The sequence below is a fragment of the Anabrus simplex genome, chromosome 12 (assembly GCF_040414725.1).
Source record: "Anabrus simplex isolate iqAnaSimp1 chromosome 12, ASM4041472v1, whole genome shotgun sequence".
Classification (NCBI taxonomy): Eukaryota; Metazoa; Arthropoda; class Insecta; order Orthoptera; family Tettigoniidae; genus Anabrus; species Anabrus simplex.
This window is the reverse complement of record NC_090276.1, coordinates 97562563-97582010: the sequence shown is the minus strand read 5'-3', so window position 1 is coordinate 97582010 and position 19448 is coordinate 97562563. Positions and strand designations below refer to the sequence as shown.

At 39.8% G+C, this 19448-nt stretch overlaps 1 protein-coding gene across 1 annotated transcript in view; it reads left to right on the top strand.

Annotated features, from left to right (window-relative positions):
• Window positions 1–105: 105 nt before the first annotated feature.
• LOC136884174 (uncharacterized) overlaps window positions 106–19448 on the top strand; it is a 40999-nt gene continuing 21656 nt past the window's right edge. The window contains exons 1-3 of the mRNA XM_068229826.1: window positions 106–198; window positions 432–603; window positions 13800–14215. Coding sequence (XP_068085927.1) covers window positions 438–603; window positions 13800–14215 — 582 coding nt within the window. The 5' untranslated portion in view covers window positions 106–198; window positions 432–437. The remainder of the gene's footprint in view (window positions 199–431; window positions 604–13799; window positions 14216–19448) is intronic.

Genomic DNA, 19448 nt, shown 5'->3' with positions numbered 1-19448 from the left:
TATTGAAATTGTGTGCGTGTGTAGATCTAGTACAAATATCATACGGTATAGTGTCTGGGTGAAATAACGAGCCCAAATAAACTTCACGAACAGAACAGAACAGAACGTTTTGTATCATTGCATGTGTTTGATGTTCACGTAATTTCTCATCAGCCCGTACATTAATGACTGTATTAGAATGCAGGATATAAGAGACAGGTGAATAAATATGTCAGTATATTACTATTTGATGGTATTCATTTAGCATGTCTATTGGATTAATGCTTCAACCTTAATGACTATGCCTGCGGGTGATTGACTTATACTAATTATATCGCCCGGCAACTTCTATTTATACCATAAGTTATATTTTATTCACCTGTTAAATTGAACTGTAACGGTTTGTTGTCTTCTGACTTGTAATGCATGAACTGTATTCATTGTTCTTTCAGTCAGGAATGCTTCATGTTTCATCTGATGGCAATAACCGAAATGGGTATTTGAAGAAAACACCATTCACTTTCTTCTCTAATTTATTCAAGAGAAAGAAATATCATGATGACAATAATGATGTGAGATTCGAAGAACCAACATTCACTGAAATGGAGCGTGGTGGGTCGGAATGTGAGTACAGATTTATTATATTACCTCTGATTTCTGCTTCAGATGTAGGCGTAGGACTAATGTCAATTTTTAATTGTGTCAACCTAGTAAATAGTCAACTTACATAGTAAGATTGACTTGGGAAAATTTAATGGTGACCATAGTCTTGCGTTGTTTCCGTTTGTGCCAGGCTTCCCAGTTTCATCTTTTCTATCCAGCCTCTGTTCATTAATTCTTGTCCAGTTCCAGACCTAACAGTTTTAGATTTACAGGATGATAATCACATTTTTCCCCTTAAAATGAAACATCTCCACTGCCAGGCTTTTTATATACTTTCTATCTCTTCTGCTGATACTTTTATTTACCTTCATTCTTATTCTTCTCCATCCTCTCAAGTAACTGCAATTATTTTATTGGGCAATCTCTCGCATCCGTTACTTACAGGACCAGAACATGGTCAGTACATAAAAAGGGTTGGATAATTCAAGGAAAAAATAGAAAATTTGAGTATAGCACATAACAATGTGACACAAGTCTCGTAGGTATTTAAATATTATAATGTTGTATGTTTAATGTAATATTCACAGGTTATTACACTATGTTCGATAAAATATTGAACTGTACATTACTGTAAGAACAAATTTAAATATATACGAGAAATTAATTCACATGAAGAAGTCTGTATGTTGATGTTCTTTGTTTCAAATTGGACATTCGTAATTTTGTGGATGCACCTGTCTGTTTCCACAACTCATCCATACATTTTGCTGCTGGATTTTATTTGAAGTATCTCAGTGCAACCTTGAACACTTTCTTGGCTCCAGAGTGACTAATCTTATCTTCGTTGTCCATAATATCTTAATAACATTAGCCTGGAGAACATCGTCAAGCCCTTCGTTGGTGACCTCGGTTACATCTCTTTAAACTAGCTGGTCTTCTGCGTCAGTTGGTTGAATGTTCCATTGAATGACCTAGTCTGTAGACCTTGGTGATTTCCATTACATCTTTGTCAGGACAGTTTGCTATTTTGTGACAGGAAAACAATGGGTAGTGATGACTTGCTTTCATGTTATGATGAGTACATTAAGATGTCCCAAGATGTCTGATATGGTATTTCATTACCACAAGAGTGTTCATATTTTTACGCTGTAGTGGAGAAGAAATGAGTTTCAGCTTATTCGCTCTTGTGTTGGGATTCTTATAACGTGTGATATTTGAATTTGTGGAATGTGAGATAAAATACTGTGCCTGCTTTTTCTTTGGCCTATTCTCTGTTCCATTTTGTTTGGTGTCAGTTCTCCTAGTGTGAATTCATCGATTCGACCTGTCTCAGATAATTGTGGCCATGATCATTAAAGTCAGACACGATGGTTATCAGGTCTGAGTCCCATTGGTGGAGAAAGTGTTTACCATCAGAATGTTGGCCAGCATGGCAGAGAGGTAGTGGTATAGAATTTGTAATCATTAGATTGAGTGCAAAGAGCCTGGATTCATTTTCAAACCTCCCCACAATGATCATGAGGGGATGAGATGGTGTTGATGGTGATTCATCTCACTACCTCATTATCGTCTTTTACATCCAGACGTGCAGGCCGCCCACAAGTATCAGGCACCAGGTGAGCTGAACATATCCTTGGACACTCCCAGTACCGATGAATTTAAACTAGGAGAAATGGGATGAAGAACAGGACAGAAAAAGCTGACAGCACCTTATCTCAATTCCACAAATTCAGATATCCCCGTACGATAATAAAAAAATAAGGATTTAGTTTGGTTTTCCGAATGTCATTATTTATTACCGATATCCAAGTTTGATTCATTCCATTCCTGACCTGGTCGAATGACTGAAAATAGGCTGTGGATTTTCATTTTCATCCAAGTTTGATGAGGTCTTCCTAAAACTGGAATCTCAAATAAGGCTTTTTGCGGACGATGTTATACTGTATTACAGGATTGTGAGTGACTTCAAAAAGACCTTGTTGAAGTTATGAGATGATGGTAAACAGGGTGAAAAGTCTGGTTTGTGATTTCCACCTCATGTGGATGACTATTAGTACTTACGTGATCTTCATTGCGGTAATCACGTTAATGGGAGGTGTTCAGGGGGTGTAGTAAGAATGTAAACAAGAGGATGTAAAATTCACTTAGAGTATGGTTCTAGTGTATGGAACTCTCACCAGGATTACAAAAACTAGAAAAGATGTAAAGGAAAGCAGTGCATTTCTTTCTAGGTGACATCCAACAAAAGGTGAAAATGTTGGGCGGGGAAAACTTGGGAGGAAGGAAGCTGAAGTTAGTGGAATGGAGCTTTTAAAAGTAGGAAAGATCAAAATATGAAGATAAAGTTTGAATTCAAGAGGACAAATTGTGATATATATTTATAGAAAAAGGAATTAGGAAATGGAATACTTTACCAAGGGAGATGTTTGATAAATTTCTAACTTCTTTGAAATAATTGAAGAAAAGACTAGGTAAAAAACCTGATAGGGTATCTGCCATCTGTGCACCAGCCCTAAGTGATTGACTGACCTCTCAGTTGGGTTCTGATTTCCATTACTGTCCAAATCATATGGCCTTCTGGGCTTCTCATAACATGGCCATACTATCTTAGCCTGCTCTTGGAAAGTTTGCCAGCAAGGGAGCTTTCTATGAAACTCCCATGAATGTGGTCTTTTCTCACTTTGTCCAAGAGAGTGACTCCACCGGCCCATCTCAGCATTGTGCAACTTGTCCACATGTCCAGGCCACCACTCTGGTATTACCGCATAGTAACCCAGACAGGTCTCCCCATTTCATCCACCCAGAGTTTATATGATGTGTGACATCATCTTTCAAGATGACTGATCTGAGATATCTAAATTCTCCGACTTCTCTGAACAGGATTTCCTGATGGTATATGTTACAGTGTTGGTAAAGTTGTTTTGCATGTATTCAGTCTTCTGCCTGCTGATTTTCAGACCACCTCTTCTAAATTTTCACTCCACAAATCCTCTGTAGGTGCTCTTGATAATTTCTTATGAAGACTGTCACTTGCGTAAAGTGTGTTCCGAGGAGGTGTGCTGTTAAATAAATAGTGCATGACGAGGTTGAATAGAAAGGGACCAAATCTCTGATAACCTTGATATTGAATTTTCATATATGTCTGCTCGACCTCTACTTTAGTTGTGACATTGTTGTACAAGTCAATAATCCACCTTTACAATACCATAAGTTTATTGTCTATTTATTTAAACAACATTATTACATTATTAACTATGACGGGACATGTTTCGTCTAACTTGTAGACATCATCAGCCGTAAGATATTTAAGAAAAAGCACAAAAAAGACAAGGACAGAACAACACATTAAAATAAATCGGGTTGCTGAACACGTCAACCAAAATAGCGAGTATGTTCCAGATTGTTCCAAGTACGAACATTCAAAACCTGTTGATGAACAAAATTTCTATTTCTAATTGTCCTATTTCTAATTCCTAACGGGGATTCGAACCGACGTCCTTCCGGGCGAACCGAGTACGCCTTTACCACCTCGGCCAGACAGCCCCTATTTCAACAAGTAGTCAGAAAAATTACAAATACTTCACAGAATACCAATGATAAGGAAACCACTGACTTTGTTTGTGTGCATGATACCAAAGTTTGCAATATAATTATTAAATTAACGTAGTAATGGTCCACCTTTCAATACTGTAATATGCAATACTCTAAATTACATTAATTAGGAACTAGTTTCAGCCGGGGCTGGCCATCTTCAGCCTTAATGTAAAACATCGAATAACTAAACAAATGTACATGCACACAGTTGCCATAAAACAAATGAAACAAATATATACAAATTGATATTAAAAACTGCGATGAAACTGAGTAAATTTGAAAATAACTAGGTTCTAACATCTTGAGTATGGTCATCATCGAGACTCTTTCGTGTATTCATATACACAGAACTGTTAGTTCTAATACTGCTAATCATTAATAGTTCAGTTGTAAACGGGAACTGGTAAATGTTGATCCCGTAGTTCATCTCCAAATCTATTTGAGTGGTGTTAGCCATATGCAAGTCATTGGACACCGCTGTAAATAACCATTAGCTGACGGAGAACTGTTAGATGTTTCATCATCAATCAAAGTAATAAAATGAGATGCTGTTGTGGTGCTTGTTAAATCATGCTGAAATGTTGTTGGACATTGTCAGGACGGCGCAAACATTGTGTCTGGTATAAAATTTGCAATTCATTGCGGTGCCCATGAAGTTAACCTGAATAAATTAGATAAAATTAAATTAATGAATTGAATGAGAGAATGTGTTAGTTAGATGGCGTAGGTTATATGAGACTTATCTCTCAATACAGCATGTGCTGTGTGGCCTATTGTATGTGCTTCAGACTAACTGTTGTGAGATTCAAATGAAAATGATGGAGAGGGGAGAGAAGGTCGTGGGGGGAGGGGAAGGGGAGATTAAGGCGGTGCTGAAGGATGTGGGGAAGAGGATGGCTGCTGAGGAAAGGTGCTGTGAATATTATGACTAACTGAATTATGACTTGTTGGTTTGACGTTTCTGAAAATGGGAATAAGAAGGTCAAAAAGGATATTTGGCTTTTCTGAAATTTCATTAAGATTATGATTTGGGTTGAAATGTTGATCTAAATGTATGAAGCAGCTTTCGGTAACCTAATGTTAGGGAGGGGTCCTTTATTGATGATTTTGAGAATTTCCATATCCTGTTTTATGTCTGTGAATTTGTGATTATAGTCATGCATATGCTGTCCTACAGCTGAAAATTTATTGTATTTCAGGGCATTGACGTGTTCCAAGTAACTTATATTAAAATTTCCCCCGGTCTGTCCAACGTCAGAAGAATTACCACTGTTGCAAATGATCCTGTATACTCCTGATTTTATGTAAGACTTGTGCGTTCCTGTTGTTTGTTTTGAAAACTACTTTTAAATATTTTGGTGACTGGGTAGATTTGTTCGTTGAAGGTAAAGACAGAAAGAGAGTTGTTTTTCTCATCTTTTTTCAAGGTGTTCATATTTATTGATTATTTCTTGTATAAAGAAACTGTTGTATCCATTGGATTTCGCTATATTATGAATAGTGTTCAACTCATTTTTGAGGTCTCTTTTAGACATTGGAACACTGAAGGCTCGATATACCGTGCTGTTGTATGCTGCTCGTTTGTGAATTTGGGGGTGTGAAGAATCTTGACGGATTGTAGTGACTGTTTGGGTGGGTTTTCTGAAAATCTTACATCTTAAGTAGCTTGGGTGCCTGATAATAGTTAGCTCTAAAAATATTATTTTCTGTTCAATTTCGGATTCAAGTGTGAATTTCATGTGTGGGTCAATGTTATTTAGATTAATGAGAGTTGTAGCTGCGTTTGTAATGCTCTCATCCATAATTACTATGGTGTCATCTACAAATCTTGCCCAGAAAAGGATGTTGTTAAAGTTATTATTATTATCAATTTTGGTGTGTTGCAATTAATCCAAGTAAAGCTCAGCTAAGATACCCGAGGCCGGTGATCCCATAGCCAATCCTTCTTGTTGATAAATAACATTATCGAAAGTGAAATAGTTGTTGCTTATAACTAACTTAAGCATAGACATGATATCCTGTATTTCTAGTATACTTAGGCCGCTTTCACTTTCGATAATGTTATTTATCAACAAGAAGGATTGGCTATGGGATCACCGGCCTTGGGTATCTTAGCTGAGATTTACTAGGATTTTTTGGAACACACCAAAATTGGTAATAATAATAATAATAATAATAACAACAACTTTAACAACATCCCCTTCTGGGCAAGATTTGTAGATGACATCATAGTAATTATGGATGAGAGCATTACAAACGCAGCTACCACTCTCATTAATCCAAATAACATTGACCCACACATAAAATTCACACTTGAATCTGAAATTGAACGGAAAATAAATTTTTTTAGACCTAACTATTATCCGGCACCCAAGCTACTAAAGATATAAGATTTTCAGAAAACCCACCAAAACAGTCACTACAATCCGTCAAGATTCTTCACACCCCCAAATTCACAAACGAGCAGCATACAACAACACGGTATACCGAGCCTTCATTGTTCCAATGTCTAAAAGAGACCTCAAAAATGAGTTGAACACTATTCGTAATATAGCGAAATCCAATGAATACAACAGTTTCTTTGTAGAAAAAATAATCAATAACAAAAGAACCAATCCCAACGGCAAAAGACTGGTGTCCATTTGCGAAAATGACAACCTGCAGGTCATGTCGACCCACTTTCGCCATCTACCCAGAAAGCAAATGACTTGGCGTTCTCCCGTCCAAGCTCTCGGAGAGTTCCAAATTGATCATGTTGCAATCTCCAGGAGAAACAGCCCTGAGATTATGAATGTCAAGGTAAAGAAAGGCATCAATGTGGCCTCAGATCATTATATGTCTCTTATCAAATTCAAACCAATTCCCGCAAACACAAGGAAGACAACCAAACAGATCACAAGCTTCAACAATGATAAACTTCGGCAAAGGGTCGAGGAGTTCCAGGAGAAGGCTAGACCAAATGACTGTGACTTTAACAACGCCAAAAGTCTCCTTGTTGAGGCCGCAAAAGACGTTGCAGAAATCAAGAGAAGCAAAAAGCATGCCTGGTGGAATGGTACCTGCGAATCAGTCCTCCAAGAAAGACTCAATGCGTGGAAACAGTACTACTCTACGAAATCAGAAAATGATTGGGAAACCTACAAAACCCAACGTGCCCAAGCAGCTAGGGCAGGGATGGCGAACCTATGCCACGCGTGTCACTAGGTGACACGCGAACACGATTTCGGTGGCACGCCACATGAACATAATAATATTTTATATATATGTCTTGTACTACAGACAATGCATATCTTAAAGTGTTTCACGTGGAAGAAATAAATATCGAAAATCTAAATACTAGTTCCATGTGGACGTGCAATATGGCAACACCACTACACTGATAGGTCCGAAGGTCAAATAAGTCGTTTTCTAGTGGCTTTGTATACGGACATCGCAGCCATGTTTTCGGTGCTGAAAAGAACAAAAAATTAACAAAGGTGGTGACCGTATTTTTCAAGAACTCTGGCCAAGGGAATTCGGACTGATAAAAAGATGCGTTGCCTGTATCCGAAAACAGTTGTATCCCCTACATTTAATGTAAAGCGCACTTTCGAGACTGGTCATTCAAATGTTTGTAACATTTCAAATGAAGGAAAGGGAGAGTTCGTTTCAGAAAATATCGAACTTTAGACAAAAGAAACTAGTTATTTTGTATCATCTTTCCGGCCAGGGAATAGTATTAGTGCGGCTGTTATATCTGTCTCACTGCATAGTACAACATGCATGGGAAACCGGTTTCTGACGGTGAGTTGTTGAAAGAAAGTTTCTTATTGACGTCCGACACATTATTTGAAAACTTCCCTAACAAACAACTAATAATTAACATAATTAAAGAAATGCCAGCCAGCTGAACTGCTGTCAAGGATAGAATAATAAAAATGAGTGAAGAAATTTCGGAGCAGTTGAAATCTAATTTGGATAACTCCCACATGTATGTTTTGATGAAATCATGAATGTGACCTTACAAACAAGGATAGCTGTTTTCGTTTTAGATGAGGGAGAAATTAGTTAAATTGTCGAGGGTACATGGAAAGATAATGAATCTAATGTAGGAAGTGAAGTCCATTCGCAATATTAGTACTTTTGATTTTTATATCTAATTTTTTTTTTTTTTTTACAATTTGCTTTATGTTGCACCGACACAGTTAGGTCTTGTGGCGATGATGGGAGAGGAGTGGGAAGGAAACCGCCGTGGCCATAATTGAGGTACAACCCCACGGAACATGCAATTTATGTATTTACAAGATATTTGTATTTACAAGATATTTGTATAATAAATAAAGAAGTAACATATTGTGAAACATAATCGGGAATTTAGAAAAGAAGGCACGGCGTGGTAGGGAGCCGGGGGGTTGTAGGTTGTCGACATCCCTTAATGGAAAACAACAGGTGGCACAGTCAACAGATGAGAAAATTAAACCAGACTTAAAATGGCACACCACTTGGAAAAGGTTCGCCATCCCTGAGCTAGGGTGTTCAGAACTGAGAAACGTAAATACGAAAAATCTCTCATTGAAAAGATAGAACAAAACTTTAGGAAGAATGAAAGCAGAGAGTACTACAGAGCATTCAAACGCAAACTCACTGGCTATAAACCACCATCTCTATGCTTTGAGTGACAGGACGGCACACTGGCGACGTCAAATGAAGAAAAGTGCAGCATTGTGGCAGATTACTTCAAGAATTTACTTAATTGCTCTAAACCGCAAAGCGCCATTGAGACCAAGGAACCCTTTCTCAGGTACCCAGATTCCAGACTACCCGACAGAGATGAAATCAAGCGCCACATTGCCCGTCTCAAAAATAACAAAGCGCCGGGGGAAGACTCGGTAGTAGCAGAACTATGGAAATATGCCCCAGAGGAATCACTTGATATCTTGCAAAAGCAAATAGAAGAAATTTGGAACAAGGAGACCCTACCCGAAGATTGGAAAATAGCTTTAATTCATCCATTACACAAAAAAGGCAGCATGAAGAACATCAACAACTACAGAGGAATATCTTTGCTACCCGTGACTTACAAAATTCTATCACTTGCCATCCTGGAGCGTTTGGAAGCACAAGTCGAACATCAAATAGGTGATTACCAAGGAGGGTTCAGAAAAGGTTGCTCAACAGCTGAACAGATACAAAATCTCAAAACGATCATCAGATATTGTACACTAAGGTCCAAGCAGTATGTGTCTGTCTTTGTGGACTTTAAGAAAGCGTACGACTCCATTGACCGGGAAGTCCTGCTAAACATCTTAAATGAATTTGGAGTTGATTTGAAACTGCTGGCATTAATTAGAGCCACCCTGACCGATACAAAATCCAAGGTGAAGTTCCACGGATGTCTCTTGCATTCCTTTGACATCAAAACAAGAGTCCGACAAGGTGATGGGCTATCCCCGATACTCTTCAACTGTGTTCTTGAAAAGATCATCAGAACCTGGCTGGTGAGATTACAGGAAACCAACTACAGTCCATTGAGAATAGGAACCAAATCCAAGGGGATCGCAACAGACTGCTTAGCATTTGCCGATGATATTGCTGTTCTCTCAAACGACATAGAAACCGCTAGAGCTCAAGTTGAAATTTTAAAGGAAATTGCCGAACAAACTGGTTTGCAGATATCGTTTGAGAAAACAGAAGTAATGACTAACATCAAAGAGGCTCCACCAAAACTCCATACAAAATACGGGGACATCACCCGAGTAGACAAATTCAAATACCTGGGCGAGATCATCATGAAAAATGGACTGGACAAAGAAGCACTTCAGGAGCGAGTACGCAAACTGGAAATAGCCTACCAAACATCCCGTACAATCTACAACAAAAAATGCCTTTCCCAAAACACCAAGATACGTCACTATGAAACAGTTCTGAAGCCAGTAGTTCTATATGCAGCCGAAACCCTGTCTCTAAATGCCAACAAAGGACTCCTTGAAGAACTGGAGAAAAGAGAACGCAAAATTGTGAGAGGAATCTTGGGATCAAAGTACAGAAATGGAATCCATCAAAAGAGATCCAACAAGGAAGTTACAGCAAAATAGAGAAAATTACCGACACAATCAGAAAAAGACGGGCACGATTTTACGGTCATCTGAAAAGAATGGACGGAAGAAAGTTAACTAAAGAAATCTTTCACTTTTTTGATTCAAACCCCAAAACCACAATTCCCTGGTTTAGAAATACCAAAGAAGACCTGCAAATGCTACATATCTCAGCTGAAGACGCCCTTAACAGAGATCTCTTCCGCAAGAAAATATTGACGAACAGGCTAAACCGAGACGAGCAACCGAAGAGAAGACACGGTGCCCCTTGGACAGAGGAGCGTAAGCAGGCCCACTCACAAAGAATGAGGAAATATGGGCTCTAAAGAAGGCCAAGTTCAGTGTCAAATGCAACAAGACTTAACGTGGTCCTTGATGGCCCCAGCGAATTATATATATATAAACACCTTGAAAAAAGATGAGAAAAACAACTCTCTTTCTATCTTTACCTTCAACGAACAAATCTACCCAGTCACCAAAATATTTAAAAGTAGTTTTCAAAACAAACAACAGGAACGCACAAGTCTTACATAAAATCAGGAGTATACAGGATCATTTGCAACAGTGGTAATTCTTCTGACGTTGGACAGACCGGGGGAAATTTTAATATAAGTTACTTGGAACACGTCAATGCCCTGAAATACAATAAATTTTCAGCTGTAGGACAGCATATGCATGACTATAATCACAAATTCACAGACATAAAACAAGATATGGAAATTCTCAAAATCATCAATAAAGGACCCCTCCCTAACATTAGGTTACCGAAAGCTGCTTCATACATTTAGATCAACATTTCAACCCAAATCATAATCTTAATGAAATTTCAGAAAAGCCAAATATCCTTTTTGACCTTCTTATTCCCATTTTCAGAAACGTCAAACCAACAAGTCATAATTCAGTTAGTCATAATATTCACAGCACCTTTCCTCAGCAGCCATCCTCTTCCCCACATCCTTCAGCACCGCCTTAATCTCCCCTTCCCCTCCCCCCCACGACCTTCTCTCCCCTCTCCTTCATTTTCATTTGAATCTCACAACAGTTAGTCTGAAGCACATACAATAGGCCACACAGCACATGCTGTATTGAGAGATAAGTCTCATATAACCTACGCCATCTAACACATTCTCTCATTCAATTCATTAATTTTATTTTATTTAATTTATTCAGGTTAACTTCAGGGGCACCGCAATGAATTGCAAATTTTATACCAGACACAATGTTTCTGTTTTAACCACACCTTCATGCGCCGTCCTGACAATGTCCAACAACATTTCAGCATGATTTAACAAGCACCACAACAGCATCTCATTTTATTACTTTGATTGATGATGAAAAAACATCTAACAGTTCTCCGTCAGCTAATGGTTATTTACAGCGGTGTCCAATGACTTGCATATGGCTAACACCACTCAAATAGATTTGGAGATGAACTACGGGATCAACATTTACCAGTTCCCGTTTACAATTGAACTATTAATGATTAGCAGTATTAGAACTAACAGTTCTGTGTATATGAATACATGAAAGAGTCTCGATGATGACCATACTCAAGACGTTAGAACCTAGTTATTTTCAAATTTACTCATAATTTCATCCCCATTTTAAGGTCAATTATGTGCATGTACATTTGTTTAGTTAGTAGATGCTTTACATTAAGGCTGAAGATTGCCAGCCCTGGCTGAAACTAGTTCCTAATTAATGTAATTTGGAATATTGCATATTATAGTATTGAAAGGTGGACCATTACTACATTAATTTAATAATTATATTGTACTTACAATTCAATATGGATCAGAACCATGAAGTTTATAACCTATGATCAAAGTTTGCACTAAGTAGCACTTACGGACCCTCTTTTAAGGCAGCCCTACCCAAGGAGTGGTGCCCCTGCCTACGTGGTGTGTAACATCTGGTAAGGGTCCCAGCTGAGGATTACGAGTGAAGACGTCAACGCCATCTACGGCAGAGAAGGTGGACTTCGATACGGTGGAGATGGCAGACTTGGGGATAAATATGAGAGGCCGATGGCTTTGGGCAGATGAGGCTCTTTAATAGGGCTGATGGTCCCTTGGTGGATGTAATACCACAAAAGTCCACTCCATGTTAGGGACAGCCTGAAAACATCCTAGCGGTAGGTATGGCGAGCCCATGGTACTAGTAGCCTATGAAATGACTGAGGGTGAGTCGAGGCCTAGGTCCCCGAAAAGCAACATGCAGTTCCTAGTGTTCTCGTCCTGGTGGAACTGTGGAGGTCCTTGACTCACTACCCGATCCAGAAGACTAGAAACATGATTTGAGATCAAAGTTTGCAAAGAAAAACATATTACTTCATTTTGTAGCATAGAGACGTTTAGTGGCTATCATCGCTAAATAAGACTAAGCATGATACCTTGCAACTTTCAAATACTTTTCCCCATAAGTTTCATTTTAGTTAGCGACTCTTAGCATTTCAAGTAATTTGCCATTTGGGTCATTTCATGCCAAGTCAAGGTTTAACGTCGCCATATGATAGACGAATCACCATCAGCATTGTCATATGTCCTTACTCTACTCTGCCAGTCAACATCCTGATGGTGAAAACTGTTTCGGCTGGGCTGAGTGCCTCAGACGGTTGAGGCGCTGGCCTTCTGACCCCAACTTGGCAGGTTCGATCCTGGCTCAGTCCGGTGGTATTGGAAGGTGCTCAAATACGTCAGCCTCATGTCGGTAGATTTACTGGCATGTAAAAGAACTCCTGTGGGACTAAATTCCGGCACCTCGGCGTCTCTGAAAACCGTAAAAGTAATTAGTGGGACGTAAAGCAAATAACATTATTATTATTATTATTTTTTTAAAAACTGTTTCGACCAACAGGACTTGAACCGGCTAACCACGGTGTCAGACCATATAGCCTTGAGCCTTAACGATTATGGCTACCAGACGGGCTTTTCTCGAAATTCAGTCAATTCTAACAAATTTAAAGTTTGACAAATGCTTGATTTTCAAGCTGGAGACTTCTAAGCAAACAAGAGCCCCAAAAGGACTTGACCTAACAAGCAACCGCTGCTCAGCCTGAAGGCCTGCAGATTATGAGGTGTCATGGTCGGTATGTCAAATTCTCTCGGTTTTTATCGTTGGCTTTCTAGAGCAGGGTTTCTCTCTCACCGTCTGTTAACTCCTCAGTTGTAATCATGTAGGCTGAGTGGACCTCAAACCAGCCTCTGATCTGGGTGGGAATCGAACTCCAGGCCTCCAGAAAGAAGAAGGCATAACCCCTACACCATGGGGCCGGTCAGCAAGAGACTTCTGGTTTTCAAGATAATGATTATTATTTTATATACTATCAATTTTTTTTTTTTTAAATCCTGTCTTGAGGTATCATTTCCTGGTGACTGTCACATTGTAACTTCACTGCAATGAGAATGTCTAAGAAAGTGATGCATGTCGTTTCTAACTAAATGATTCTGTTATAGTGATATAAATGTTCATTAAACGTTATATTGTTTAGTAACTCTCAAAGTCTGTTTACTAGGTTAGTTTCTGTAATAACCTTTATTGTGTGATCAGCGGTGACCAGCTACGGATACGGGGCTGTGCCGCGAGTGCCGTCCAGTCTGTCGGTGACTGCAGTGGACATCGTATGTCCACCTTCTCCCGCTGCGTCCACCTTGACGTTGACTCCTGGCCGCACGAGAGACATCGATCAGGACATGGCTGCTCTGCGGTTGTCACGGCAAGACAACCCTTTCCTGCAGGTGCTGCAGGCGAGCCGAGAAAGCCTGGCAGACGATTGCCTCGTCCCTGAGGAGTCAGAGTCTGACGACGCTAACCTCATGTCTCAGGAATTTGACCTGGAAGTGGACCCGCTTACACTGCCAGAGATACATGAACACATGATCCGCAGTCCTCCACCGGTCACCTGGCCCAAGTCTCCCAACTTTAAAGTGTTCCGTTTCCAGTCAAGTGATGAGGAGTCCAGTCAGGTAACATCCTCTTTACTAAGATGATGTGCATGTGTTCCAGCCTTTTCCACTGAACTGATAATTAACATCATCTAGGATTGTGCCTTGAAACTTGGAAGCTTCTGTGATATTACTGGTCACAGTAATGAAAATAATTTCACTTACCAGTAATATTTATTTTGAAATGGGTTCAAGAGAAAAATATTCAACTTCTTAAATGTACTTATTTTACAGACCATTTCCTTTCAGGGAAATATATCCCATATATACCGTACATATTGTACCCGCCCCTACCCAAAAAGCGGCTCCGGCGAGAAATTTACAGGGCGTTACTGGGTAAAAGAAATAGGCGCATATCTTAAATTAACTTAGCGGCATACAGTGTAGGAGAAACGGGGCATACCTAACTATAATGAGAACACATTCATATAGAATTTAAGTTAATGCAAAAGGTTTATTAAGTCCTGATGACTGTGCGGATGACACATAAATACACAAATGAAGTACACTATTCATTGACATTTGTTGTGGATCATTTATGGACTTGTAGTCTTGGAGGGTGTGAAGTTGTACATCAGTATGTATACCTAGGCTCCTTACTATCCAATTCTGGTGGTTCCAAAGATGAAATAAAGCGAAGAATTGAAATAGCAAAGGTAGCAATGATCCGTCTGCGGAAGATCTGGAAAGATAACATCACCATTGAGACAAAAAAGAAGCTCGTTGAATCTCTAGTCTTCTCAGTCCTCTTGTATGGCGCAGAGACATGGACCATCCTCAAACGTGATCGTGAACGGATAGAAAGCTTTGAAATGTGGTGCTGGAGGAAAATGTTAAGGATTCCTTAGACAGCTCATCGCACGAACACATCAATCCTGAACCAACTTCAGATAAAAGTTTGTCTATCATGTAAGGTCTCTCAGCGGATTGTACGCTACTTTGGACATGTAATGCGCCGAGATGGTAGTCTCCAAAAGCTGATTGTTGAGGACAAGGTCCAGGGAACCAGACAAAGAGGACGAATACCAACGCGATGGATTGACATGGTGAACGGCCCCCTACAGTGTTCTCTCAGAGTAACCACATTGAAAGCTTTAGGTAGGGAAGAATGGCGGAGTATGGTTCATCGGCTAGAGGGCGGAATATTATGATAGTCATGACGCCTCAGTCATGAGGCAAAATGAAGAAGAAGAAGTCTTGGATGATAGATCCGAGTATTATTTATCACGAAGCGATATGTCATGACGCAGCATGAACGGAAACATTTACCATAAATACTGAAGCTATCTTACATTATTGACAAATGACATTGACAGTCATGCAACGGGTCTGAGTGATCCCTATTTTAAACGTACACAATTATTTCCCAACGAAATACCTTAAAAGAAATTATACAAATGCGGATCAAACACCCGGGTTTGAACCGACCCTCACTGGAATACAATTCGCCGTGCCGATGGGACATAGCCATCGCCGACGCTAATCACAGTCTCAACATATTACATAGAACAACATAAAGAATCACACATGTACAATAAACTCGTGAGGCACACATCCTTCATTCCAGCACTGTGGAATACCACTGCCTACGTAGAGGACTGAACTGAAGACCCCAGAGATGAACATGTGGCACTGAAAAACCTAGCTAAATTATACTCAAATAAATAACAACATACATACATAATCATTATAGACTGTTATAATAATAATAATAATAATAATAATAATAATCTAACAAATGTTAGTACCAATGACCGTGTCATTTATTAGCAAATACATTAATCTGGTGCGTTGAATATTTCTGGCTCTTAGCCTTTCCATACAGGCTTGCGTTCACAGCAAGAGCTCCCTCCCTTAGGAGCGAGACACACACAAAAAGAACTCATCTGGCGCACAGTCAAGCGTTTCCACCCCCACATTGGGTGGTCATTAGCCTTGGCCTTCACGGGCATAACAAATAAATAACCTCAATTCAACACATATGTTTCCCATGGCCAACCCATGACTTCAAATATACCTATCTCGCACCATGACACCGGTCTTATAATACTAACATTATTATTATTATTATTATTATTATTATTATTATTATTATTATTATTATTATTATTGATTTCGGCTGTCCACTGACTTCCTTATGTGATTTACCTGGTAATTAAATCATATTAAACATCACACGGAAACTTCCTCATAATTAGAACATAATTAAGTAATTAAACGATAATTAACTCATAATCAAACCCTCATTAATTTATGGTTAACACAGAATTAATTCATAATTAAATTGTCACATGGTAATCAACTCACAATTAAATATTCACATGCTAATTAACTCATAATCACACCGTAATTAAATTGTCACACGGTAATCGAATCATCATTAAATATTCACGCGCTAATTAACTTGTATTTATACCATAATTAAATTGTCACACAGTACTTAAATCATAATCTAATCATACATAAACTGATCAAAACAACCCCTCTTAAATTGAAACACTCCCTAGCTAAATATTTCAATGGAGGTATAAGGGGTATCAGTCCTATAGACATCTCTCGTAACTCTGGCGCCTCTCTTAGCTTAATTATATAACTTACCACTCATAAAATTATCAATACTGGGTGAACTACAACCTACCTTAAATTATCAGTCCCTGAATCTACTAAACTACTCGTCTCCTGACGCATTAACTGACTACAAGTTTCCCAAAATGAAGTAAATAAGTAAATCTTCTACCGCATGCAAATATCTCAGACTATATTTAATTTAATTTCCGGGTTGAACCGTGTAGTACTTGTACGCATATCACGTACAGTTTGCCGACGTTTCGAATACATTGCAGTATTCTTTGTCAAGGCGACTGAAATACCCCTACTCGATCCGAGGTAAACAGTCTCCCAGGCAGAAATTACACTACTAGAGTGGCCTTGATCTTGGCCTTTTATATCCTAGCCTTTCTGGCTGACGTAAGCCCTGGCTGTCTCGCGAGACTTCTCGAAAGTATTTGTCACAGCCAGGTAGTGGGGGCTTGCCCGCGCTGTTATGTAATGGGGTTGCGGCCCGTGTGTTTATGTTGTGGTCTGTATGTCTTAAACTATGAATGATAGGCATCCAGGAATTACTGATTTTGTATCCTTCTTCTAAATTTATGTTGTTCGGATGTTTCTTGATTTCGATAGCCTCGCGGATTTTCCTTTCCAGATTCCAAGGGATAGCTGCTAGGATCTTGGTCTTGTCAAATGATATTCCGTGCCTAGTTTCGTAGGAATGCTTGGCTACTGCTGAAATATCTGTGTTTTGGTTCTTGGTGTGACGGATATGTTCTTTTAGGCGGGTGGAGATCAGACGTTTTGTCTCACCTACATAACAAGCTCCGCAGCTACATTCAATGTGATACACTCCAGGGGCCTGTAATTCTATTGTGTCTTTTACTGGTGGTAGATAACGGGCTAGCTTACGGTGAGGTTTATAGATAGTTTTTATGTTGTATTTGTCCAGTATCTTGCCGATCCTGTCTGTAGTGTTTTTAATGTATGGCAGTATCGCTGTTTTCTGGCGGGTCAGTTCTTCTTTCCCGTTGTTTTCTCCTGCGGCGGCCTTTTCTTTGTTCTCTTCTGATTTTTTAAGGACTCGTCGGATGTTATTGAGCGAGTAGCCATTTTTCCTAAGGGTTTCCGTGAGGTGTTCTTTTTCTTCCTCGAGGTGCTCTGCGTCAGATATCGCTATGGCCCTGTTCACTAGTGATGTTAGGACAGCCTGCTTTCGTGATGAGTGATGATGAGACGAGGCGTGTAGGTACCTGTCTGTGTGAGTGGGTTTCCTGTATACTGCGGGACTCAGCGTCCCATTGGGGTTACGTATTACTAGCACATCCAGGAACGGTAGTTTTCCGTCTACTTCTATTTCCATGGTGAACTGAATATTTACGTGTATGGAGTTGAGATGGTCGAGAAATAGCTGTAGGTTATTGCTCCCGTGAGGCCAGATTACAAAAGTGTCGTCCAAAAAACGGAGAAAACATTTCGGTTTCAGGGCGGATGTAGCTAAGGCTTTCTGTTCGAAGTGTTCCATATACATGTTTGCTATTATTGGAGAGAGTGGCGACCCCATCGCGGCCCCTTCTGTCTGTTCGTAGAACTCCCTGTTGAAATAGAAATAAGTGGCGCTGAGGCATTCTTTAGCTAGTGTTGACAGGTCTTCTGGAAGTTTCTGGTCTAATAGCGGAAATACTTCTGTTAGCGGCACCTTGGTGAAAAGTGACGTGACGTCAAAGCTTACTAATAGGTCCGTACTTTCAATTGATTGGTCCTTAAGGAGCTTGATGAAATGTCGGGAGTCCTTCACGTAGGTTTCAGTGTTACCTGTATGTGGCTGAAGTAGTCCAGCTAGGTAACGGGCGATATCGTGCATGGGAGAGCCTATAGCGCTCACGATAGGTCGCAGAGGTATGCCTTCTTTGTGGATTTTAGGCAGGCCATACAGTTTTTGGCGACCTATCGTGAGCGCTATAGGCTCTCCCACGCACGATATCGCCCGTTACCTAGCTGGACTACTTCAACCACATACAGGTAACACTGAAACCTACGTGAAGGACTCCCGACATTTCATCCAGCTCCTTAAGGACCAATCAATTGAAAGTACGGACCTATTAGTAAGCTTTGACGTCACGTCACTTTTCACCAAGGTGCCGCTAACAGAAGTATTTCCGCTATTAGACCAGAAACTTCCAGAAGACCTGTCAATACTAGCTAAAGAATGCCTCAGCGCCACTTATTTCTATTTCAACGGGGAGTTCTACGAACAGACAGAAGGGGCCGCGATGGAGTCGCCACTCTCTCCAATAATAGCAAACATGTATATGGAACACTTCGAACAGAAAGCCTTAGCTACATCCGCCCTGAAACCGAAATGTTTTCTCTGTTTTGTGGACGACACTTTTGTAATCTGGCCTCACGGGAGCAATAACCTACAGCTATTTCTCGACCATCTCAACTCCATACACGTAAATATTCAGTTCACCATGGAAATAGAAGTAGACGGAAAACTACCGTTCCTGGATGTGCTAGTAATATGTAACCCCAATGGGACGCTGAGTCCCGCAGTATACAGGAAACCCACTCACACAGACAGGTACCTACACGCCTCGTCTCATCATCACCCATCACAAAAGCAGGCTGTCCTAACATCACTAGTGAACAGGGCCATAGCGATATCTGACGCAGAGCACCTCGAGGAAGAAAAAGAACACCTCAC